The sequence below is a fragment of the Grus americana genome, chromosome 4 (genome assembly GCF_028858705.1).
Source record: "Grus americana isolate bGruAme1 chromosome 4, bGruAme1.mat, whole genome shotgun sequence".
In the NCBI taxonomy this organism is placed as follows: domain Eukaryota; kingdom Metazoa; phylum Chordata; class Aves; order Gruiformes; family Gruidae; genus Grus; species Grus americana.
The window spans coordinates 12,120,964-12,147,477 of record NC_072855.1 but is presented as its reverse complement, the minus strand read 5'-3'; the positions used below and the strand labels follow the sequence as shown (position 1 = coordinate 12,147,477).

At 40.8% G+C, this 26,514-nt stretch overlaps 1 protein-coding gene across 14 annotated transcripts in view; it reads right to left on the bottom strand.

Moving 5' to 3' along the window:
- Positions 1-26,514, bottom strand: part of ABLIM2 (actin binding LIM protein family member 2) — a 144,467-nt gene that overhangs the window by 75,645 nt on the left and 42,308 nt on the right. For all 14 annotated transcript variants that reach the window (XM_054824035.1, XM_054824037.1, XM_054824039.1 and 11 more), the window contains exons 3-4: positions 13,198-13,381; positions 2,497-2,612 (exon numbers count right to left, since the gene is read on the bottom strand). In XM_054824035.1, the coding sequence (XP_054680010.1) occupies positions 2,497-2,612; positions 13,198-13,381 (300 nt within the window). The remainder of the gene's footprint in view (positions 1-2,496; positions 2,613-13,197; positions 13,382-26,514) is intronic.

The window sequence follows — 26,514 nt, the reverse complement described above, 5'->3', positions numbered from 1 at the left end:
CATACATAGTATGTATCAGGCAGTTCTGAGACAAGAGGAAAGCTGATGTAACAGTGGGTCAACATATCACTCGGTCCTTGACACAGCTTGCTTGAAGTCACGTGTTTTTGTGCACTACTGTTCTTTTCTAAAAAGAACTGTTCGGTTAAAACATGAAGGTCTTTTCCAAGAAGAGTGTTGTTAAAACAAGGAGACACTAACACTATTTATTGCTTTGTGTAATATGTAGCATAGCTACAGACAGCCATTCTGGACTTTCAATTTTCCAGTTCAAACAAGATGTCTCTGACACTGCTTGTTTATTCCTCAAACACTGGTTCTAGCCTAGGGATTAGGTGCTTGGAAAACAGGTGGTATTACATATTGCTCCTTCCCACATTACATATTAATCTGAACGTTTCCCAAATTCTTTATTATCTTTTTAGATATTTCCTTAATTTTCTGTGTATTGTCACTGGTCAGGCTCTTACATATCCTGCTACATATACATGCATGCACCTCCATGTATTTGTGGCTGCAGTGCTTCCCATTGACCCATCAAAGCTCTATTCATCACACCAAGGAAGGATTATACCATTGCTACCCGATTTCCTGAGTCCCATGAGCTCTACAGCTCCTGGGTCAGCTGGGTGCTGCATGTCACCATGAAATCAGAAGATGCTGGCCTGCAGCTGCACTGCAAGACACTGGGCAAATGGGAGTAAGGAAGAGATAAGAAAGGATATAGTCTACAATATAAGTCTACTCTATAAGGAGGATATTTATCTGGGATCCTGGCAACATCATGGCACAATTTACTTGCAGGCCAGATATGGACTTCAGTTTGCCGTTTGAGAAGTCATTATATCTATCAGCTCACCCCATCAGTACATCGTTGGAAAAGCAGAGCTGGTTAGTCGCGGGTGAAGATGAGAACAAATTCCTTTAGAAGTCCAGTCTACAGCATGGCAGATATCATGCAAGTTTGAACCAAAGCTCTTAACTAATTCCACTGAAACCTATCAAAAGACTTCATCCATTTCTAATGAGATTTAAAGCAGACCTGTATCTGAGGTTTAAATACAGACATTTGAGATTTTATTTGGGGAAAAGCTAAACTTCTGTTTTCGAAGGTCAGGTTTTGCCACAAAGACATGCTTCCAGTGCTGTTTCCCTGTGAGGTAAGTGGTTTGCTGAGGTTTGCAGGTAGGTACCTCTGCACTGAGAAGACTCGGTGCAGCGACCTGAGAGTGCTGGGGAAATGCAATGCAAGAAAAACTCTCCATGGGGTGCGTGTGTGTACAGAGAAAGGGAATGTAAATACGTTACAAGATTCTGTATCACAGATAATCAAATGAAGCTGTTCTGTCAGTACTCAACCATGCAAATAATGTTCATTAAAGTCAAAGGCACTTTTCCCATATGACAAGGAGACAAACAGACGATAGGCCATTAAAGTATGGATCTGCAAAATGCAGCCAGCCGACATGGCTGAGGATGATCCATTTCTGGAAAAAGTGACAAGAGAAAGCACCTGAGATGGCCATCCCCTTCCCAAAAAGAGAACGGCATTAGCGAGAGAGGAATCAGCATAGCGTCTCTCACTGCATTTACACAGCAGCTTTTGCTGAGAAACTGGAGAAAGAGGATGGTGAAAAATTCTCTAGAGAGATGCAGGGGGAAAAATAGAAAAGAGGAAAAAAAAAAAAGAGATTTCTTCCTGAAGTGGGCTGGATTCCTTATATACAAAGATGAGCGATCTACGGGGCCCTTCCTCAGCCATGTTAAATCCAGCTCGATGTGACGTGATATTCATCAAAAATATTTCCATCTTTGCTGTTTAATTGAATTGCTGTTGCTGTTTAATTACATAAAGGCAGTGGTTGACTGTTAAAGCACAGCAGCTCCTTGTGAACAAATCAGCAGAGGAACAGAGTTCACGGCGACAACGCCACTCTATGATCTGCTGCAAAAAAGGTGGTATGAGAAGACCACATTTCTCCTCTGCAGTGTTTGTATCTTCTGATAGTACATGACAGCACTGAGGTCAAGGCAAATGTCCCCTGGTCACGTTGCACACATTAACGCTTCCTGTGTGGTATTTAGCTATGCAGCCCTGTCACTGATATTTTCTGAAGCAATACTGGAAGACTTACAAATTTTTAAATCTCATGTTAGATTTTATTTTAGCTGGAGATGGACTAAATCCTCAAAAATATTAACATCTATATTACACCTTTCTCCAAATAATTTGATTTACTCCAGTTTTAATCAAATGTTTTGAGAGGTTCTATGTATTGTTAACCCTATAATGGCACCATTTGTGTTTCTTTTTAATATCAGACTTTCTGAGAAAACGAGCATATATTTTTTCATATGACTACATTGTATTTCTTGACACCTTTTATGCAGCATAGTGGCAGAAATTCCAGTTACACACATTGGTGTAAAATTTTATTCTTCAAACCTGCGCAGACTAAGAAGTACCAACAGAAAAGAGCAGGAACCCCTACTTACTTCGCAGGTTCTGCACGGGGAAAGAGCTGGTGCTGCTGGAAGGGGGCAGGGAACATTTCTGGCAGATGCACTCCTTCCCGTTAAAAGTTACGCGGTCGCCCGCAGGGAAAGGCAGCCTACAACAGAGGAAACAAAAGCAAACAGGTTACAGTCTCACGCCTTTATCAAAATGAAATATCTTTCCGTAAAGGGACTGTTTATTACTCTGGTTTCTTTTTCTCTGCTTGTCCAGCTCTCATTCACAGTTTTTCAGCCGCTTGGAGGCTGCAGTATTGAAGGGACATTCAAACAGACAATTGCAAATACAGATGTTACAGCTACTTAGAAAAAAAAATATCTAAAGCTACAAAGACACATTGAGCACTCAAGTACAAATCTTAGTGTATCTAAGAAATGTAGTATCAGCAAGGGTTGATCACTAACAGGATCAGTTACAGAATGAAAATAAAATTGGCATTACAGGGAGTAAGAGCAGGCAAAAGCAGCTGCTTTTATGTTGTTAAAATGCTGCATGAGAATGACGACTTTTATATGTTAAACAAACAGCACTTGTCCTCCCAACTTTGACCATATCAAAGTCCTTCTCTGCTCAGAAAGCAAATGCTGGTGAACTCTCATAGGAGAAAATCTATCCCAGTTATAAAACCCAAAGCATCTACATTACTTGTTTGCGCCACTCAACAACCTCTCTCCTTACACTTAATTAAATCCTTCCTTTTTATCAATGTTCTTAAAAAAACAAAGCTTTCCACTGTGAGCTTTCTTGTCTGGGCACAGAAACTGCTGAGTTTTTTTCTCTAAGACGACCAGATGGACAAATCACTTTGTAATGCAGCAAAAGATGATGAGGATTTAGAAACACATTTCAGTCCACCCAAAGCTCATGTCCAACTAAATCCCAAGTGAGCATGAAAATATGGCTTAAGTGGGGCACAAACATAATGTGGGCCTTCTGCCTCATGGTGAAGTCCATCTGATTGGATTATTTCATTAACATTTCCTTGAAACTCTGCATGACATTCCCCCACAAACGCTACCAAATTCATACCGAGAGGTTGTCTTCACTACAAAGGCCACACAGGTACTTCTTTCTAAGCATAAATATTATTTAGCTCCCTAAACCACCCAAGAGTGGCTTATTCTACATTAGTGTTGCATTTGAAAGAAATTTTTTATTACTTAAAAAGATAAAAAAAGCAATGCTGTCCTTTGTTTCTAAATAGTGTTACTAAAATTTATTTTAAACCAGCTAAATAATTGTTCAACACAGTCATCTGTTTTGGATCATAGGCAATACTTTAAAAATTATAGGGATGCATACAGTTTAAATATTTTTATATCGTTGGATATATGATAATGAATTCTGCTTTTCACCTCTTTTTTTTTTCCTTAATACTTAATACTCTAAATACCTGCTACTTTCTTACTCACCTAAAGTTAAGCTAAGGAAAAATATTTTATGGAAATAGCCTTTAAAATTGTTTTGCTCTTTGACAAAACTAAATGCTCCAGGTGTGATTCTGACACAGTCTAACGCCATGTTAGTACAGATCCAGGAGCCCTAAATTTCCACCTGTTCAAGAGAGGATTTTCTACCATGAACTTTGCTCAATAACCTGATCAGAAGAAGTCAATTCTCTCTCTACTATAACAGACAGTATTTAGATTAGATGTTAGGAAGAAATTCTTTACTGTGAGCGTGGTGAGGCACTGGAACAGGTTGCCCAGAGAAGCTGTGGATGCCCCCTCCCTGGAAGTGTTCAAGGCCAGGTTGGATGGGGCTTTGGGTAACGTGGTCTAGTGGAGGGTGTCCCTGCCCATGGCAGGGGGGTTGGGACCAGGTGATCTTGAAGGTCCCTTCCAACCCAAACCATTCTATGATCTCATCTTCACTTACAGATACCCATAGACTTATGACCACTGGTAATTTGCTCTAAATTAAACCCCCACAAAAATGGTAACCTGCTCCATGGATACAATCACACAACTACACTGCCATACAACTACCCTGACATCTTTTATTCTTATGCACAGTTGCATGCCCTGGGTAGGACATTACCATCAAGTATGTTTTGCCATGGTCTTCACAGGGACCGAGACTGGGACTCAGATAATAACTGGACTCTGATGAGACATCTCAGGAAAATGGCAGGCTTTGCCTCATTAATAGTCCTGGAGATGGTGATGTACTGGAAGTCATGAACTATTCACTGCTCTGAAGAAGTACCGTGATGACTGAACATTCTTGTATCTAGTATATTAGGAGCAGTAGCCAGAGGGAAGGTCAATATATTTTTTGACTCAATGATTTACCTAACAAAAATTCAGCTGAACTTCCAGCTGAACACAGAAGCCCATCTCAAACAGATGCACCAAGCATCAAGTAAAGCAGAAGCAGGGACCGATCACTTTGAACTGGCTCATCTCCGTTAGGCAATTAGACAATGTGAAAGAAAATAAGTTAAAACTAGAAGAGAAAAATAGGATAATTGATCTCCTATGGCACAAAGACAGAGCCAGGTAGATGACACCCAGAAAACATGCCAAAGCTCACAGGTACCACAGCATGCCACAGAGCCCCCTTAGGGGGAGGGCACGTAGGGGCTTTCCTGCTCCATAAACATATCTTCTTTGGTTTACTTTCTGAAAGTTTAGAAACTAATCACTGTGCCCTTCCATTCAGAGAGGAGAGGGCAACAATTTCACTTCTCAATTAAGTTTTCCATGTCTGCAAGACACCTTGCTCTATGAAAGCAGGGAAATCCTCCTTGGAAGTTGTCCACCCAAAGGCACAGGCAGACATTGCCTTCCCTTGCTGGTCTTCCAAACCCATAATTAAGTCTCATCATTTCCTTCACTATTTTGTTCATTGGGAATCGAGAATTCATACACAACACATTTGCCAGTATTTCTGTAACATCTGACCTCTCCCTTTCACAAGCAGTCCTGCTCGAGGATTTCAACACCATTATGAGTGAAGGCACAACAGAAGGTGGTAACAGTCAATTAACGAGGTTTCAGTTTCCGAGCTGTTTAACTTGTGAGCAGGACTATATATAGCATTGTAGGTTAAGAGCAATGTATCTGCCTTTGAATATAATGACATCTCACCACCAGTCACCCATTGAACATTGCTAGGAATGAGTTTTAATTAGCTACTTATCCTTTTAAAAATATTCAGTGTTATGTTCACAGTTGGCTAATCTATTTTTAAAATGAGAATTAAAAGCATCTTTAAAGGAGCTCTCTGAAATAACTTGTAGAATTTTAATACATCTATGATTCTCTTCCCAGTGAATTTTGGTTTATCCACCTGCCTACAATATTTGTAAACCCAGAAATGACTGGAGCTGACCAGAAAAATTATATTGTAAAACATCAAACCACTGTCAGCCTAATCCGGGATAACTGTGTACTGAACCTGGAAGATCTGGTCCTCGTTTTGTCCTTCTCGGCATGATGTCATAACCTATGCAGCTGTGGGCAAGTCATTCAAGCTTTCTTGGCCAAAAGAAAACGTTCAATTTTTTTCAGAGCGGAAGGATGGCCTTCTGTTCTTTAAGTTACTGATCTGACTCTGTGGCTGAACAGTCAACTAAATTTGATATAAGAAAATTAATAGAAGCATATGGTCAGGGCTGTGGGGACAGCAAAGCTATTCATTTCAGTAGCAAACTGCAGTTACACTGGGTCAGGTGTAATGTCAGACTGCAACCTAAGGATCTACAGGATCAAGTTCTGCTCTAACTTGGACCTGGTACAATCACATCCCTCAAGGTTGCTCCATAGAGAAGAATTTGACCCAGGGTGTTAAACCTGATGAGACAAAGTGGACATTACTTGCTATCTACTGTCTACATGAATTTCAACAAGGGTAAATGCCAAGTCCTGCCCCCAGGGAAAAATAACCCCATGTACCAGTATGGGTTTTGTTGGAAAACATAAAAAGATGTAGGGGTCCTGGTGGACACCATGTTGAACATGAGTCAGCACACTGTCTCTGCAGCAAAGGTGGCCAGTCACATCCTGGGCTGCGTTAGCGTAGTTAGCAGGTCCAGGGATGTGATCTTCCCCTCTGTTCATCATTTTAGAGACTGCATCTGGAGCACTGTGTACCATTTGGAGCTCCTCAAGACAAGATTTACTGGAGGCAGACCAGTGCAGGTGGCTAGGTCCAGAGCTGGCGCACAGGACACATGGGCAGGGTCTGAAGGAGATGGACTTGTTCAGCCTTAAAACGCTCGGGGAGATCTTACTGCTGTCTAAAACCACCTGACAATGCGTACATGAAATTGGAATCATGCTCTTCTCAAAGCTACAGAGTGAAAGGACAAGGGGTAGCAGACATAAGCTGGAACATGGGAAATGTCACCTCAATATTAAAAAAAAACCTGCCATGAGCATGCTCAAATGCTGGAACAGGCTGTACAGAGAGTTTGTGGGATCTCCATCCTTGGAAATATTTTACATGAATGCTGTCAGCAGCCTGCTTGAACTGGACTTCTTTTGAGCCAGGGGCTGGACCACAGGACCCTCACAGGTCCCTTCCATCTTACATCTGACTCTAGGGCTATAGGTATGCTCCATGCATAAAGCTGAAGAGCAGGACAGCAAGACTCCTTTGTTCAGGAAGCAACATATATTGATAAATATATTTGGTTTAGAACTAAAATGCCCAGAAGAAGACTCAGTCTGATTTCAAAACTTTGGCCTCAACATCCACATGAAGAAGCCTGTTTCAAGAGATGCTTTAAGAAGTACCTAGTACTGCTTAAGTGGGAACCAAACCCTTTCAAAATTCAGCAGCACTAAAAAAAGGGAGCAATTGAAAAGGTTTAGCATATTTAAAAAGTCTGACATGATTGCTACGTTTCAGAACAAACTGAATTTTAACTTTTAATTTTCATTATTATCATAGAATCCTAGAAAGGTTTGTTCGTCTTCATTCTCCCAGTCCCTGCCTTTGCCTTCTGTGACTTGAGTGGTGTGGCTAGAGCACTTGCTGGTGAAAACTGAGGCAAAGAAGTCATTGAGTACCTCAGCCTTCTCCATATCCCGGGTAACCAGGTCTACAATTTCCTTCCAGAGAGGGCCCACATTTTCCCTAGTCTTCCTTTTATCACTGACTTACCTATAGAAGCTCTTCTTGCTGCCCTTGATGTCCCTGGCCAGATTTAATTCTATCAGGGCTTTAGCTTTCCTAACCTGCTTAGACAATTTCTCTGTACTCCTCCCAGGCTACCTGCCCTTGCTTCCACCTTCTGTAGGCTTCCTTGTTGTGTTTGAGTTTGTCCAGGAGCTCCTTGTTCATCCACACAGGCCTCCTGGAATTTTTGCCTGGCTTCCTTTTTGTTGGGATGCATCACTCCTGAGCTTGGAGGAGGTGATCTTTGAACACTAACCAGCTTTCTTGGGCCCCTCTTCCCTCCAGGGCTTTGTCCCATGGTACTCTAAACAAGCAGGTCCCTGAAGAGGCCAAAGTCTGTTCTCCTGAAGTCTGGGGTAGTGAGCTTGCTGTGCGTCCTCCTCGCTGCCCTGAGGATCTTGAACTCCACCATTTCATCATCACCGCAGCCAAGGCTGCCCTTGAGCTTCACATTCCCCACCAGCTCCTCCTTGTTGATGAGAACAAGGTCCAGCATGGTATCTCTCCTCGTTGGCTTCTCTATCACTTGGAGAAGGAATTTACCATCAATGCATTCCAGGAACCTCCTGGATTGCTTATGCCGTGCTGTGTTATCCCTCCAACAGATATCGTGGTGATTGAAGGCCCCCATAAGGACCAGGGCTTGTGAACTTGAGGCTGCTCCTATCTGTCTCTAGAGGGCCTCATCCACTTGGTCTTCCTGGTCAGGTGGCCTGTAGCAGACCCCCACTATAATGTCCCCTGTCCCTGCCCTCCCTTTAATCCTGACCCATAAGCTCTTGGTCAGTTCCTCACCCATCCCCAGGCAGAGCTCCATGCACTCCAGCTGGTCATTGACATAGAGATGACACCCCCTCCTCGTCTGCCTTGCCTGTCCTTCCTAACGAGCCTGTATCCTTCCATCCCAACACTCCATATGTGTTGGAATACACAAAAGCTTTCAGCTTCTTTCTAGAAATAATACTGCTCTACGTAGGACTATAAAACCCTTTGCTGAAAAAAAAAAAAAAATCAGTTTTCTGAATTTTTATATTCAACTGCCTGGTCACAGTGAATTACCTTCTTGAAAATAATAGAAATACAGAGAGAACTTTCAGATCTGTGTGTAGCACAAAATCCCTTGGAGAATATGTAACTGCCTCTTGCCCCTCCACACATTATTCACCTCTACATGGCATATATTCAACCTCTGTTGATATGGTGTTTCAAGAGAAAACTTCCTAAATTCAGACAAAACATAGAACTTAGATATCCAAATTCTGTAAAGCAAACACGAACCTGATTGGTTACTGACTAATCTAGATCCTATGTGCTAATTTATCCCCCAGCTAAGAGGCAAATTTTTCTTCTCTCTTCATTATTTACATGTCACAAAAAGCTGTATTTTTCCAACTTATAGTTACAACAATACTTAAATTAAAGGGATAACAATTATATACATTCCTCCAACTGGGTGAATAAACACACCACCCCCTCCTGAACTTTACCAGTTATATTAACCCATAAAAACAAACGCCAGATTTTTGATACGCTAGGCACACACAGGACGTCAATACCATTTAAATCAAATATAGAGTCCATGTATAGTACAACCTAATGCAGACCATACATCTTACATGTGATTAACTTATCACACTAAGACTTCTCCTGAAAATTCCATTTTCAAAACTAATATCACAGGTACAATTACCCATTGTTTTTTGAAAGACTCAATTTCCTGTCCTTTCCTATCCTGCATAAGATACTCCTGGGAGCCGTACAGTCCTGTCTCTGATAGCCATCTAAGAACTGTGTGCACAAGTTCAATAAAACTCAGCTTCTATTGCTACAGATAGCCCTAATTTTCTCCATCTCTCTATTTCACTCTTACAAACACATGGACCTTTCAGAGGAAATGTCTTTGGCAGCCCTCTGCAGGGCACAGTCCCTTCCAGTTAATGGAATTGTAAGAATAAGATCGCTCATCCACTTCCTGGGAATTCAGAGTAGGCAGTTAATATGCAACATTTTTGAATCTATGTTGTTGTTATTCTACTCATTCCTAGTTTTAGGCATTATCATCACAAAACACAAAAGCAGAAAACAAGTTTCACTAGACTACGAACAGCACTGGAAGAAGAAAGGACTAAGCCCTCAATCTTTACGCCAGCAGAGCAAACATGCAATTAAAACCTGAATTTCTTTAAGAGCCACCTGGTCAATGCAAGATAGAAAGAAACAATCCCATAGGACGATACATTATACTATACTTTTAATAGTTTTTCTCTAAATACTACTTCATTTTTTTCACACTTTGACCTGTGGCAGCCCAGGGCAATAGCATTTGAGTCCCAAGGGATGCCCAGGGAAGAGCTGGCTTTCTGACACACAAGGTTTTTCAGAGAGGAGGGCAGCAGCTTATCACCGCAGTGCAGAGAGCACCAGGGAATACAGCTCTTTTCTGGGACACCGGGCCACGTGGCGTTCAACAGTAGTAATATCTCCAGAAAATGTAATCGCTCCAGAAAATGAATGGGTTTGTGTTATGGCTTTTTCCCACTGCTCCAGCTAGCTTTTCTCACTGATTTTACCATCTGAAGCAATATACACTCCCCCCACCAGTTTCTATTAAAATCTTATCTTCTCTGAAAATAAGAAAAAAAGGAGTTGCTACTGTGACTGGTTCAACGCAGGAACAGTTTAAAAGCATTACTTCAGAGCTACAGAAATACAGGTTATGAAAGTGCTCATTTAAAGCGCTTAACAATCCTGCACCACTCTGGAGACCCAAGTCATGAGTGCACAGTGCCTTCTGCTGCCAGTGTTTGCCTGCTGAAGTTGGTAAGGGTCTTGCTTCGTTTCCATGAGAGCAGGATCAGCCCCACTGTCAGGCCATCATCACCTCTCAAGTTCATACCACTCTAGAAATCAGATTTCTAACAGAGCACCCACATTAAAGTCCAGCTGTAAAAGGCAACATCAGATGCAGTTTGCGTGATCAGCCAGCTGCCTCAGACAGCCTGCTTTTGGCCCATTATTTAAGGTTTCTGCCCATCTGTACGCAATGAGGACACAAATGGTATTCCTGATTCTTCCCACCAAAGAAAATGCCAAAGTAGAGCGCTTTACAATCCTGTACCTCAAATCAAATGGTTCTATTTTTTTGCCTTTTAATATTTAAAAAAAAAAAAAAATTCTGCTTATACCACTTGCATTTACAGTCTACCTACCTTATTTTTACTAAGGATATCACTCAATAAAATAAATGCTGATGATGTGTAGATAGGACACTCTTTCCTGTAAAAAATATAAATTATGTCTGGCTTGTAAAGACTGGGGTAATTGAAGCAATGCTGATTTAAAGCAGTTGAAGACCTGGTCCAGTTTTTTTACTCTAAACAAATGACAGGACTCTTCTGTTGCTCTGCACCACAAGTCAGTGTTATAACCCCCCTGGGAGACACTAATTGAATCCTGCTAATCAGCAGGGCATTAGTTGGCTCTGATGAAGACAACACGAATTTGTGTATCCGTCTAAGGAAAGCAACGCAAGCAGATTTGCATCTTTCTACTGAAGTTTTAGATAGCAGCAAATGGAAACTTCATCAGTGAAATAGCTTTTAATCCAACTATTTAGTTATACAGAAGGTTAGGGAACATGTCTGAATATATTTTTTTGCTAGGAAATACTGTTGTATCAGGAACTTCATTTTTTAAAAGCTTTAGCATGTCTTCAATATATACGGTATGTGTAGTGTGTTCTAGTGAGTATTTTCACTGTATTGCAATGCAGCTCACCTGAATTGTTAGGTACCTAAGAATAAGTAGCTAAGTCATGTGAAAAATTGTTCTGAATTTCCAAGGAAACAAGACAAATTGCACCACCAAGCTCCAAACTATCAGCTGAAGGACTGACCAAATAAAGCAGGAGGTTGGTATATCCAGCGGCCTGACTGAACCCTGAGGGAGGTACTGTGCTGCTACGTACAGGAGCACACAGGTAAATGATTTATGCCTTGCTGCTAAACCCTAAGGGTGCGGCTGAGGATACAAGCACATTTAGCAGGAAAATGGAACCAGCCAGTTTTTCTCTTAAATGAAGAAGTACCTCACTTTACAGAAGGTACCCGTGCTAAGAAGAAAGGTACCAAGAATCAGGTGTGCTTATCTGCAGAAGATCTGTAATACTGACAGGCTGCAGGCCAAGAGCACGTGCAGTCAGCAGTTAACTCAGGAGATCCACAATTAGCCAATTAAATCATCTTTCCTCCTATTTAAAAATAATAATTAAAAAGGGGTTTTTTTCTTATCTTTACTCTTCATGTTTGTTTAAAGTATCCAAAAGGAAAAAATCTCCTACTAAAAATAGCAAAACTTGGACAAAATTTAATATAACAAAGGCTTGTCAGTCGCTGAGTCTTCCCCTTAACACGGCTATATAATTATTCCTGCAATTGATATATTAAGTTGATATCCTGCCATGAACCACGGCTGTTCTGGAATTCAAAGTCCTGCTTCTGCACCGGCACAGGAGGACATCTGAGCTCGGCAGCCCTACGAGCTGGGCAGATGGCCACAGTGACACGGACATGCTGGTTTTGGACAGCACAGCCACCTGAACGTGGCACCAGCACATAAAGCATCTACAATGCGGTGCATCAGTGCCCTGCTGTGCCTTCTCTTTGAACATGGGGTTACTTCTCTGGTACTGCTAAAGGCTCGAGTTTAGCCAGAAAAATTATAACAGCACTTCCACTTCCTTCAAACTACTACAACAGTGCATATGTGAAGTCTTGGTGGACTTCAAGTTTCTTCCTGAAGTCTTCAACAGATTTGTTTGTGCTATTTCCACAGAAGAGGATTAAGATACAGGTCAAATGGACATCAATCGCTTGTACTGCAGAGCCCGCAAACATCCCCACCAATACCGGGTCACAACATCGCGCACACCCACGTGGGGAATGATCCCACTTAACTACGCTGGGCTGTAGCGGGGGAAAATGTTGTGTGCTGTGTCACTTGTCGCCTCCATGGCTGCTGGAGACCCTCAGTGAAATCTCACACGTACGTAAGTGTTTGTGAGTCCAGGACCTTTCTGTCCTATTTTAAATGACTACTGCAGTTTCTGGGAAGCAGCACTGTGAAACTTCGGGTTAAAGCTATTAATACGGTATCCACTCGGCTCACTGAAGACTCAGCCACTGCCATTGGAATCCTTTGTAACTTCAGTTAACAAAAGACAAAATAGTCAACAAAAGACAAAATAGTCAACAAAAGACAAAATAGCAGACAATGGGGAAATAATGCAACATTTGGGGCAAAAGGTCTGATGGCAGAGGCGGCAGCAGTTTCTCAAGTGCTTTGAAAATCTCACACCATAAAACAGAAAAAGCATTTGAAAAAAACTGAGGTACTAAGAATATGTTTTTTTTTTAAAAAAAAACACTATTACTTTTTAAGGAGTGGATAATAGAAAACAGAACTATTTTTTTTCCCATCTATATGTTATGAGTTTGAATGCCTGGCATTCGTCTACAAAATCTAGTTTTTAAATGAAAACAATGTAGAAAACATACCTGCAGACAGCACACACAAAACAGTCTGGGTGATAGGTTTTGCCCAGTGCTGAGACCACTTCTCCCTCAATGAATTCATCACAACTGAAGCACCGTGTGCCATAGAGTCTCTGGTAGTCCAAAGTACAGATGTAGTCTCCCTGTCTCACAAAAAATCCTCCTTGAGCAAGGTCACATCCACAAGCTGCAGGAAGAGAAAAGGCAGACTCAGAAGGCTGGAAAAGGAAAACTCGCTCTCTAAGACGATGCTGATTTTTCAACGATGATCAGTCTGGTTTCTAGTGGAGCATTTAAGCACTTCAATATATGGGCTTATGATCACAAAACAGCTGTACGTCTGAAAAACTTTTATAGTAAATTACTTTTATAGTAAATTACACCAGCAATGTATTTTGTACACTAATAGTTTGGATTTATTCCATGCAAAAATATGAACCTTAGTGCAGATCTTGCTAATACAGAGTTAAGTCTTCAGGAGTTGAGTTCAAGGCTAGCATATACATTACCTGCCATTATGTTTAACAGGTTAAAGGAAATGCATAAAGGATATAAATCTTCAAAATCTAAAGCACCAATGTTACAAAGAAACGTCTCTGCCAGATTACTCTACAATTGCCTGATATCCCTCCTGGACACAAAAGTGGTTAAAATATTGCTCCCTGTAAGCAGCAGGCTGATGTGCACGGCAATTGCTGTAAACTTCCACAACAGTTTACAAGATCCTTTTTTAAAATCAGATCTTACATTTAGCTGATAAACATCACGCACCAAGTATGAATTGGAGGGATCTCCAGAACCATCTGCTCCTGGCAAAAGTAGAGCTTTTAATTCTATCTGTCAATTTATATTTTTTAAGCTAAAGCTGTAGGAACAGGGTAAAGTTCATTAACCAAAGGCTTGTGAGACTTTTTGGGGGCTTGCTCCATTGCACCAGGGATGGAGCTAGGCTGGCATTTTGAGAACAGCTGAGATGGGAAAGGAGAGAAACAACAGTCTGGCTGAAGTCATACAGAAAGAGTCAGATGCAGATGATCCGTATTTAACAGGATCTTTGAAAACAGAGTTGAATTGATTTATTCACTTATTTATTTATTTATAACTGAAATCCAAAAAGGTGATTCTGCTGCTCTGCTGACTACTACTTTACTCAAAGTCACAGTATCACATTTGTTACTACGTACTTCTGCTCCTGGGGACATGCATGTAGGGGAGTGCTATCAGCAGCAAATGGTGCTTTTACAGTCAAACGAGGCTGAACAGACGACCGTGGCAGTGTCACTACTCACATGCAGCACGCAGAAGAAGAGTGGGAATGTTGCTTGTCAGATTTGGGCTGTATGTACAAAACTGAGCTGATCAGTCCCTTGGTCCCAAAATAGCAGAGGTATCTAAATGTCTAAAGTTCAAAGCTGAGACTTCTGCTTAGGTACCTGAGAGTCCACAGGCACTTTGGTTTTTAAATGTAAAGCCTCCCAATTCACACCAAAGCCTGTTCACAATGCCAGAATCTGTCGTTGTGCATCTAAACGATGAGAAACAACTCTCCAGTAGGCCTGCTCAAGGCACAATCCAACACATACTCACGGCACAGAAACCCCAAAAAAGCACAGGATCCCGTCACATTCATTCATAAACACATCCAGTCACCTGCCGGTTTTTTATCATCTTTCTAAGTGGCTAGAGACGGCAGCACAGGAGGCCCTCTTTAAACTGAGTGGGCATTTAAATCCTGATCTTCTCTCTCCCTGGAGATGGTCCCTACCACTAAGTGACAGAAAACAACAATCATACTGGAGTTGTATTAGTATATGACCAAGAAATGAAGAACCATGAGTTAATTAACCTTTCTTATAAGTCAAAATAATTCCAATTATATTGCATTTGCCATGGACAACAACTATGGGTTAGATGATTTACCTTACAATACATTGTTCATGTGCTTTATCACACAGGATCACACACATTTTAATTTAACACACGCTTCAATATTTTTCTTTCTCACCCTTGCTCTTATTTTTAGTAAGGACATGCTTTTTGAACAGTCTTCAAAAATACGGCACGACCTGCTAAATATTATGGGTTTCTTTTAGTCTATGTATTTCACCTGGATATGTACTGGTGTGACAAAACCACACATCAATTACAGATTTAAGATGAGGCTGAGCAGCACACTGAGCTGATACTAACAACGCACCAGAGCAGTTCGAAACTGCACCATACAGTGTTTAAACTTGCAGAGTGGAAATAAGAGAAAAACATTAAAGGACAAAATTAGGTTTCTTAAGTGAGCAGGGAGGGTTTACTTCCCTATAGAACATTTCTTTATGCCAGTAGTGGCACATCTTACTACAGCTACTACTCACCCACGAAAATGAGCGGTAAGCACAAGCAAATGAACTGCATGCCAAAGTAATGTTCTTCTAGTGGCTTTTGCTACACAACACACTACGGTGACATTCATGCAAGAAATACAAGAAATGAAGTGGACCATGAAAAGGAAAAACAACTTACCAACATGCTTGCTCCACAATACAGAGTCAATGATTTCATTCCTGCAAAGAGCTATTTCAAGATACATGACTTTCTAGATAAATAAAGTGCTGTAAATCTCACCCACTTGCAGCTCTAGAGCAATAGACAGGATAGAAGAAATTCACAGGATAAGATTGCAATTAGGAAATTGGCCAAGGGGAAGATGACAGTGGTTTGTGAAGAAGTAGAAGCCCAGCCTCAAGGAAGGCTATTAGTAGAGCTGATTAATGACTATGGGAAACACCAATAGGAATAATGTTCTTGCTACAACAAAGCAGACCCATGGCAATGAAGGGTGCTGATGACCCAAAGCCCATAGGCACTATCAGTGCAGAGGGGGATCCGGATCGAAGGGAAGCTGGATACCTTGAGACACAGAGAAGGGATTTACTTTAAATGCACAAGGTGAAACATCTTCCATTCAAACAGGAGCAACAAAAAATTTCCCTTCTGAGTGGCAGAAGAACAGACAGACCTGCAAATACTGGCAATCACAGGACAACTACAAGTTATTAAAAGTTTGGAAGCAATCAGTCAGGATGCGCCGGGCCAAGCAGTTCCCACAGAGCTAGACAGTACTAAGGACAGTGTACCTTGTGAGCACACATCGATCTTGCTCAGTTATTTTCACAGAAGACTGATTCACAGCAGAGTGGGACTATCAGGATGACAAAAAGAAAAAAAGCCTGTTTTAAGAGACAAGCAGAACTTGGCTTGTTTAGCATAACAAAATGAAATAGATCTTAGGAAACAACTAATATCTCAACATACATCTGAGGTTTAAATAGAGAGGGTTAAAGACAACGTGAAGAGCTATTTAAACCCAATGAGAATGCTGTCACAAGAACAAGGGAAGAAACTCTGGCTGTGAATAAACGGAGGCTGTAAATTAATTCAAGTGTTTCTGGCCATCACAGGAAAGAGGTTGTGGAACAGCATCCCAGTAAGAAGGAAAAAAGATGGGAAAAAAGGCCTCAGATCTCTATACCTTTGGAATGAAGTTTGAGCAATATTAAAAAGGGATAATGAGATACGGTTAAAATATTATCTTAAAGAGACAATCTTTTAAGGGATAATAAGAGAGAGATCACAGAACCATAAAAAGTATCAAATGTTAAACAAGTTTGGATGAAATGAGGAAAAAAAATTTTTTTTTAAATTTCTTAGGATTTGAGTACCTTAAACACAATACCATCCAGAAAATATAGCAACATTGAAAAATACAGTTCTTCTGTTTAATGCTTCTACTTAATTAAGCAGATGCATCTGTCTTCATAAAATCAGCACTTCACAAACATGACAATATAACAAACACCTAACAGTTTTATTCAACTCTCCCCTTGTTCTGCACAAAATTTCAAGTCCTTGAAATCTATGGTTACAGCAGAAAATCCATGGGAAATAAGGAAACAAGGTCTTTCTTTTCCACTGACAGCACTACTTTCTGTGTAATACAGTAGTAGAAATAAACTGACATATAAATAGGTTATAGTATAAATTTATTTGGAACCAATTAGATCCGTAACAAATTAAATTGAGACTAGTGGCCGACATGCTTATTGTTCGGAGATTTGATATCCTCTTCCACTCAGCAAGGCTATTAAATCTCCTGAAGTACGTCAGTATGACTACTGATTCAGTTTGGTGCAACAACATTTTTAAGGCAAAGGACTGTCATTTTCTTGAATATTTCTTTCATAAAGCCAGCTGATTTTTTGTCACTAAAAACATAACTTGCGAAGATTTTAGCTGAAGCAATCTTACATGTGTCATACTACAGAAAAATATTTTTTTTCATTACAACTTTTAAAGAAAAACAGGCTCTTCATGCAAAAACGTTAGGTACATTGTAAAATATTTCTTCAGAGAAAAGAGCTGGGATGAAAAGATTTCATTTAGGCTCAGCCATCACAGAGGTTATCTGTACCAGTGATACAGGTTTTTAGTATTTCAGTATTCCAAGAGGTTTCAAAAATCATTTCTATCAGACCTTGATGCCACATTTGGCCCCTTGATCTCAATTCTTGCCAACAGTCATTAGTTCTTCTAGCGTTCCCTCCAAAATTATTAGCTATAAGCAAAACTCCTAAGAAAGAGTCCATTAATGCATTTTTTTGGCACAGAAAACTGAGCAGGGTGGACTTTTGGCCCTTTCTTTACATCTTATTTTGGCATACGCCCGTAACAGAGACCACGTACGTGACAGTTCAGAGAGGTGCTACCCTCTGCAAAGTCCTTAAATGTATTCATGAATTTAAAAGATCTAGCTCATGAGTGAATCTGGGGCACAGGAGGGAGTCTCTGTGGTTATGCCCTCCCTCTTACCCACTGACTCTGCAGGCGGGGGGGAAGTCACAGCTTTTCCACAATCCAAATACTCCTGTCCTGCTCTTCACACATCCCTCCACCACCAGCTATGCTCCACCAGCCACAACCTGAGTCACAAACCCTCATGTGTTCCTGCACGTTTTGAACGATCTGATACGATTTAACTTGACACCCAGCTGACCACAAGAGAGCACAGGGATTCCACTTAAACTTTCTCGGATATTAAAATAGTCCCAATTTAAAGCTGAGAAGAGTAGCTCTGAAAACAGACCTACTAGCCATCCCTCGGGCAAGATGCTGTGCCCCCTTGCCAGCTGGTTAGGTGGACAGAGAGACACTGCCCAGCTGAGATGATCCTGCACTCCTGCAGAGACAAGAATTCAGGGAAAAGAAAGCTGGAGGAAGTCTAGGGAGCACATTTGAAGGTAACTACCAGATCTTACTCTTCTAGGATAGGAAATCAGCATTATGTCACAGATCCACTCCCACCCAACACTTGTCATCCAAAATGAGTATCTGGAGGTAGGGTTATTTAAAACCTAGAAACAGTTTCCAACCATTACTGAAGTTCATCTTAGTGAAACAAGAAAAGCACTCCAAACATAGCACTTGTGATAATGAAGAGACTAACACGGAGTAACTCAGCTGCTTGTCTTGGTATTACCCTGCATACCAAGGCAATGCTCCATGCAGAACAGTTATAACCTTTAGGAGTAATTTTTAAGTAGTGAATAAATGTTTGTCTCCTCTTATGGTATTTAGCAGCAAGCCCATACCCGGACATGCTGTGGGACTTGAGATGGAAGATATCCACACAATTTCTGAGGAGGGTACCTCAGGACGGCTTCTCTGAGAACTCAGTAATTCCACTCATTAAGATGGTTTGCGGTTACCTGACACTGAAATACCTCCTATAGATCTGAGAGGTTCCTCTTCAAGCTGAATGTGGATAGATTTAGACTGGATATTAGGAAGAAATTCTTCCCTGTGAGGGTGGTGAGGCACTGGAACAGGTTGCCCAGAGAAGCTGTGGAGGCCCCATCCCTGGAAGTGTTCAAGGCCAGGCTGGATGGGGCTTTGGGCAACCTGGTCTAGTGGAGGGTGTCCCGGCCCATGGCAGGGGGGTCGGAGCTAGATGATCTTTGAGGTCCCTTCCAACCCAAACCATTCTACAATTCTCTGATTCTCTACTTGCGTAGAAACAGGCTACTCTTCCTCCCAACCCAGTGTCTGTAACAGCACCCAGAGCACTGTCATTTATGCTGTGTGATTTCACAGTCAATCTAACTCCATAATCCTTTATTGCCTACAGTAGATAAAAATAAATAGCAGCTATAGCAATTAATTAATGCACTTGAAGCACGTTGCTAGCCCACTATTGTATGTCATCAGTATTCCATTTGCACTGTATGAATACAAAATGCATCTCTATTTTCCTTGCTGGCAAATGAGCCTACTGAAAGTAGATTAATTTTCTGGCTGTGTGCTGGGCCTGAAAGTCAGCTGTGTACTGAAAGGCTCGGAGGATGCTACGCTTGCTGTGCTGCTGTACACTACAGCAGGTTGTAACAGTTCTTGTCATCCAAACAGTGCTGTTTTGCTTTCAGCCTGCCAGAAAAACAAGCATTTTACTTAACCTGCAACTGCATGTACGAAGCTTGTATTTTTTTCTCCCATTTGTTGCCTGATGTAAGCAACTAGGTGTGAATCCAACACAGGAGAGAGAGGCAGAGACCCTGAACGTAAAAGAAGGAACAAATACCCATTAATAACGTTGTTACAGAGAAAACAAGATCTCTGCTTGCCCAGAGCTAAAAGTTTCTTCCTCAGCACTGTGCCTTTCTGTCCCTTTCCAGTATCTCCCTCCATCTCTGAGATGGATGCTGGTGGCTGACTAAGATCCCAAGAATGACACATTTTATGTTGTTGACATAATTCTCTTTTGGCAGCTAAACTGCATGTCTTCATACACTCTTGATGCAGTCTAGGAGCCCATTCTCCACAAGCCCATGATTATATCTGGAACATTTCTCCTGGCCACTATTCCTGTGAGAAGCAATCTTCCACTGCTACAGCTTTGACTCAACTTCAAACTGACCTACAATTAATTTGAAGCAGTCTAAGCCCACTTCCAGAAGGTAACTGTGACTGTGATACTCTTTCTGTTACATGCTTTGGTGCAGGTGAGTCCACGTAAGGTTTTCACCATGGTTTTGGGGAAGTCTTCCCCAGCCATGGTGAAAAGTCTGCATGGGAATATCATCTTGCTTGCCCTCTTGGACAATTCACACCTGAAACTTCTGTCTATAGGTGAGGCAGCAAGACAGAAGGAACCTTGTGATGGTATATAATCCATATAATCAAATCACTCTTCCTAGGCAGCAATGATTATATCTAAGTCTTTCCAAGAAGATGTCTGTGAAATCAAGAATACTCAAGCCTGTCAGTCACTGGCAGCATTTCAGCTATAATATCTGAAATACTCGCTATAATCTCAAGGACTGGAATCTCACCTCATTTTGTTACAGTCGGGGGTGAACAAAAATAGGAGCATGCAGCACCAGGAAAGCCTGGGGCTGACCTGCTGCCCCCTCCCCAGCTCCCAACCAGGAACTGCAGGAAGGCAGACAGTTCTGCCAGAGGAAAACCAGAACAACATCCTGGAGGGGGTATGACAGAGAGAACTGTGGGCTCTGTCTCATCGATCTTACAACACTTCACCATGCACGTGTAGCACTGGTAAAGCTACAAAGGATACAGCGTACAGCACATCTACACAAGCTCTCAGGCTGGACTAGCCATGGTACCTATGAATTAATTTGTGGAGTACACATTTCAGTGCAGGAAAACTCTTAGAGATTCAGAATGCTCTTATGAGACTGACAAAACAGTAACGACTCAGGTGTACTAATTAAAATGAAGGAGAGTTTGGGGAGTTTCCTGTGCACTGTGTAACTTGACTCTTATAATTTATGGGAACTAAACATCTGGTATTTTTGCATTAGAAAGCGTATTTCCATTTTCCCTTCCCCTTTTGGAAAGCAGAATGTCCCAGTAGCTTAAAGACAGTTACTGCCCTATAAAAGATCTCCTATAGTGTTAAGGGTGACAGAGATCCTCGCAGCACTATGCACATGGCTGTTCCAAGCTACCGAAATAACACCCAGGAAAATTGGAAAAGTTGTCTGGTTTATATTGATTTATTATTTTAAGGAATCAATCTGGTTATTTAAAATTTACAAGCATGCTAAAGAGATTTAAGAAACACAGTAATGTGCTTTAACCCATTTTGAACTTACTAGCATCTTACGTGTTTATGATAAACTACTGCTGTCATTTGCCAGACTAATTAAAACAGTTTGCTTTTTAAAAAAAAAACAAACCAACCAACACAAACATGTAAAGCAACAACATTAAATATTTTCTGATTTTTCATAATGATGCTTTGGGTGCCAGTTACAGGTTTGCAAATTAAGTGCTTGCTCTGACTATGCACAGATATGGCAGATGGTCTCGTGTTAATGAGTCGCAGAAAGCGGGAGGTGGATTAACACCACTGTGGCAGTGATGAACTTTATGGAACAACTCTCTTTGGGTCTCCATGCAGGCTTCACATCCCCTTAGCGCATTGAAACGCCCAGTAACTACACCAGTGTGCTGGCTGTATCCCTGCTGTATCCCCGTGTGAAAGAGCGTGATACAGAAAGTCCCCCTGCACGAAGGCATTCCTGCACTGACATTTTTTGCGTGGGGAAGAACTTTACCCTAAGAAGAGAACTCGAGTAATTCAAAAGAATTACAGGCTCTTCACAGGGGTGACACTATCTAACGTGGGCTGAAATTATGTATGCTCAAAACTGCCTTATCTGAATAATAACTTTACTGCCTGCAAAGCTTATATTTCCATCCAAAACTTTATCTAACCAACATCAGGCATAATTTTTAAATGCATTCAGTTTTTTCACGGTTCTACTTGGATTTCAACCAGGGCCAGTTTTATACTCTCCATTTATTTGATATCTTTATCTAAATCTACCTCAGTATTCCCAGCACGGTTAAGCACCTCTCCCAGGTAGCTTTTCCCAGTGTGGAACCAGCCCTCCGCCATACAAACTTCTCCACGTGGCTGTATCTGCAGTTTGGATCGTCCCCCACAAATTTCAGCAATTACTTCTTTGAAAACTCCTATCCATGTTTTTAATGAGCACTTAACTTTCTAGCATAACTCCTCAGTCTTCGGACTAGAAGGATATAAATAAGGAGAAAAGCAAGGCAATGAAAAGACTAAAGAAAACTGTATTTGTCTATTAGTAAGAAAGTAAAGCAGGGGTATTATGTAATATCCTCTGTATAAAGATTAGAGTAAGCATGTATAGCTTTACTATGCCCTAAAAACCTGAACACCCAGAAACTTCACGTCTTTCCCTGAGATAAATCAAGCTGGAAACCAGAAATAACAGAAGCTTGGCTTCCTGTGGTGGATAGATAGATAGATAGATAATCTTTATTGAAATGGTAGGAAGATACTCCTTTTCCAATACTCTTAACCATGATTCCTCCCCTGTCCCTATCCCACAATTTACTAATATTAGGTAAATTCATGAAAGATACTCTTAAAAAAATTATCAGACTCTGGATGAAATATATGCTATGAAATAAAGCTTTCACTAAAGTGCTGGTGTGATTGGTATACAACTAAGACATGAGGGGTTGCAGAAGTTCTTCATGAATCCAAAGAAAGGTTGCAACTAACAAGGATGTGATCAAAACAACAGAAAAATTAAAAATTACTTCATGATTGTGAGAGTTCACTGATAGATTTTTTTTCCACACTTTAATTATTGAGTTGTTTTTAGAAAGCTAGTGATTAATGATTTTTAAAGTTTAAGTTTTAAAATCTCAAAACCACAATGACCATTAGCCACTGCATTAAATCCCTTTTGCACAGGCAAAAGTGATTATATTTGTCATTATTATTATAATTATTTCAATGAAATAAATTATTAAGCTAACATGACATTGGCAAGTCCAACATACTGTCCAAGCCAGACTCTGAGAGTATTGCGTCAAAAGCGTGGTTTTTCCTATTATGCCGAATTAACATGATCTGGGATTGCAAACTCCTAAAGTCCTTGGGAAGCGATGGGCCCGTTGCTGAGAGCACCTGATGAACAAGAGCCGCTACACTGCATCCCCGGTGCCCAAGATACCGCACATGCCATCAGCTGCTGCTGCTTTGCCAGAAATTGGGGCTCAGAAACCTTACTAGCGAGCTTCCCGTAAACGACTCCCATTCCGAAATGGGAAACCCCATAGCTATGTTCAAATGCGAGTCCCTCAGATTACACTGCACGGCTTTTAACATATTTATATCCTAGCAGATGCATTTGATCTAACAAACAAATCACTATTATCAAGTTACTTGATGTTTTTAACCTTCTCGTTGAATATTCTGTCTTAGCCCTTCCTGTTAACACAACTTCACGATAAATGATGTAACTCTGTGTTGTGTTGTATGTTCTACTGAAAAAAATGGTACAGAAGTGATATATCCAGCCCAGGGCTTTTTCACAACTCCCAGGAAACTGTAGTGCCACAAGAATCTGAAACGCTGACCCACAGAAACACATACCCAACTCCAGCTGAAGATATGATATGTTCTAACAGGTTAATTAAACAAGTAGATGAAAATTCATGGGGGAAAGAAGTATGCTTGAAACTGCTAGCCACGCTGCTGTGGAAGACTGCACGTGCTGCATCCATAGCAAGACAGCAATGCAGGGAATTTTCATTAGGGGTAAAACAAGACAGACATACAAAGCGAAGCTGCTATAGCACAATGGTCATGTTTTTACATCTGTGGCTCAGATTGCAAGCTTACTTCATTTCATCAAGACCAAACCAGTGAAGGACAAAGATACAAGTTACGGTATTTCTCACATATGAGTAATCTTGTACAAAGAACAGCTTTTTGCAGGATTGCATGGATTTCCCCATTCAACTAGGGTGGAGGCTGCAAGATTTTTGCATGCAAATAGACTTGCAAACATACTAGGGATTGTCCATTACTTGGTGTGCTAGAGTGACTATATAAAATACTGTAAAGTGTGGTTTCTGATTTTATACAAAGCTGTAGTAATCAAATTATCCAGACCCCCTAGAAACACTGGGCTTTGATTCACGCTTCCAGTATTTCCTAAATACTATACTGGACGTAGGTTACTGCTGCTTTGGAAATGCCAGGATGCAATCACATCACAGAAAAAGAAATACTCGACAAACACTCCTAAAACAAGGTAATTTCTGTCTTTATGAAAGATCAAAGAGGCTATCCAGGATAATATAATTGCAGCACCCACATCTCTCCTATCCACAAGTCTACATCAGTCTTTGCCTCTACTGGCTCACTAAATTACGCTGTTGTAATCGAGTTCCAGGTGAGTATTTGCCTAATACCATACCCTGCATGAGAAGCAGTCCTGACCTGACAGACATCCTCAGAATGAACTAGATAATACAATTTGTTTTAATTTGATAGTCTGAGTCATCAATATTTTATCACCTTTTGCCATTTTCCTTGGTGCTTTCATTACAGTGGTAAGAAATAATAAGAGAATTCACAAACATGGGAACCAAAGCCCTTGAAGTCTAATGAATAAAATGTTTCCCTTATATTTTAAAGGCATCTACTTCTATTATAAACACATTTTGATTAAAATCTATTAAAATGGGAGATATTTTAAAGACTGGGTAAAAATTTTAAGTGAGACTAGATTGCATGTTCCCTACAGGCTTTTACTAACAGATTAGATGTGCACTTTAACAAGAAACAATATATGAATAGATGTGAGTATAAACCTTTTTTATAATGCCTATTTACCTCCATAAATCCTAATAAACTTTGATACTGAGCAAAACTAGCAAATGCTCACAGTATTGCTATTAAATTTTTTAATCTGGATGTGTATCTCAGTCTTGAATAATAGGAATAATTATTCAGTTTTTAAAAAATTTCTTAGAAGCCTTTAGAATCATTATCTGGGGAATGTAAGAACTGGATGGGAATGAGTGACTTTATACTAACCTTCCTTGGTTATATAATTTAATTTAAATACCAAAGACACCAAGGCACCTACATACTTGCTGTTACCATTCTGAAACTCACAGTCCTCAAAGGAATAATCAGACAGCAGTATAGTACACAAAACTACCTTTCTACACTAAAATAATGAAACAATTAAATGTCTCTGCCCCCCTGAAACCTCGTAATTTCTCCAACTCTATCAAATAAATGGTTTCACATACCACACATATTCAAAAGGGTAAGTGTGACTTCTTCCAGTGTAATATCATCTGTCACCTATCAGGTCATTCAAACAGACCTCAAATACCTCTAGACACCCTCTCAAGACACAGGCATTTGTCATTTTTCTTCATGGGCTCTTTGCCACTTTGTGGTCTCCATCATGGTACATCTGTAAACACTGTGAGAAGGGACATGATTCTCTGCAGGTTTACAAATGTCTAAGGTTTTCGGACGAAGGCTACGAGGTGGTTTAATACGGAGGCAGTCAACCTAAGCAGGCAGGCAGCTTAGCGGGGCAATGCGGCCAGCCCACACGTGGGATGATCTGTCCTGGGACCGTCCTGCGGCTGTGCTGGGTGCTGGACACACAGCCTCTTTCAAGGTGCAGTCTTTGGCAGGTGAGGTGAGAGAGGGCAAATTGCACGGCTGAATACCATCAAAATAAATGCACCGCAGGGAGGAGTCAACTGTAAGGTAAATATATTCCTAGGATCGTCACCCTGCCCGTGCGCAACAGTCCAGCAGCACGACAAGAAAAGGGGTTCAGAAAAGGGGTGGTGGCATGAACCTCTCCTCCAAGGCTGAAAGGAGGTAAGTGGTCAACTGACCAGGAGAACTGAGCACTATTTTATTGCTAAATTCTAACACATTAACTACATTTTTTCATCCACTGGCTTGAACACATGATTAAAAACCCAAATCACATTTGCCTAACCTGATTTTTTTTCCCTTTTGTGTTAGCTAGTGAAATGTATGTTCAGCACTCTGTTCTGTTCCGAAGCCCTTCTCCCGTAACAACATGGTAAATCCAAACTAGAAAGCAACTTATGCTTCTTAAGTAACAAATAAAACCCAGAAACAAAACAAAAACAGATACCAGAAGGATGCCAGCAAACTGATGGAAACCCTTGAAAAGTGATAAAAGAAATTATGGCTTTTAGATAATGAGGGCGGGGAAAAAACCCAACCATGTGTGCAAACTTCGCAAAATGATTAGTAAGGGGGAATGTAAGTACTCCGAGAGCCCTGACACCAAGAAGCAGTTTAACCATGCGTCTCTGACACTACCTCCTGTGCCAGCTGCGTCTGACAGACGCTACCCTGCTTCTCCCTTGTTAACGTAGTGATTTTTTTTTTTTCATTTTATCCAA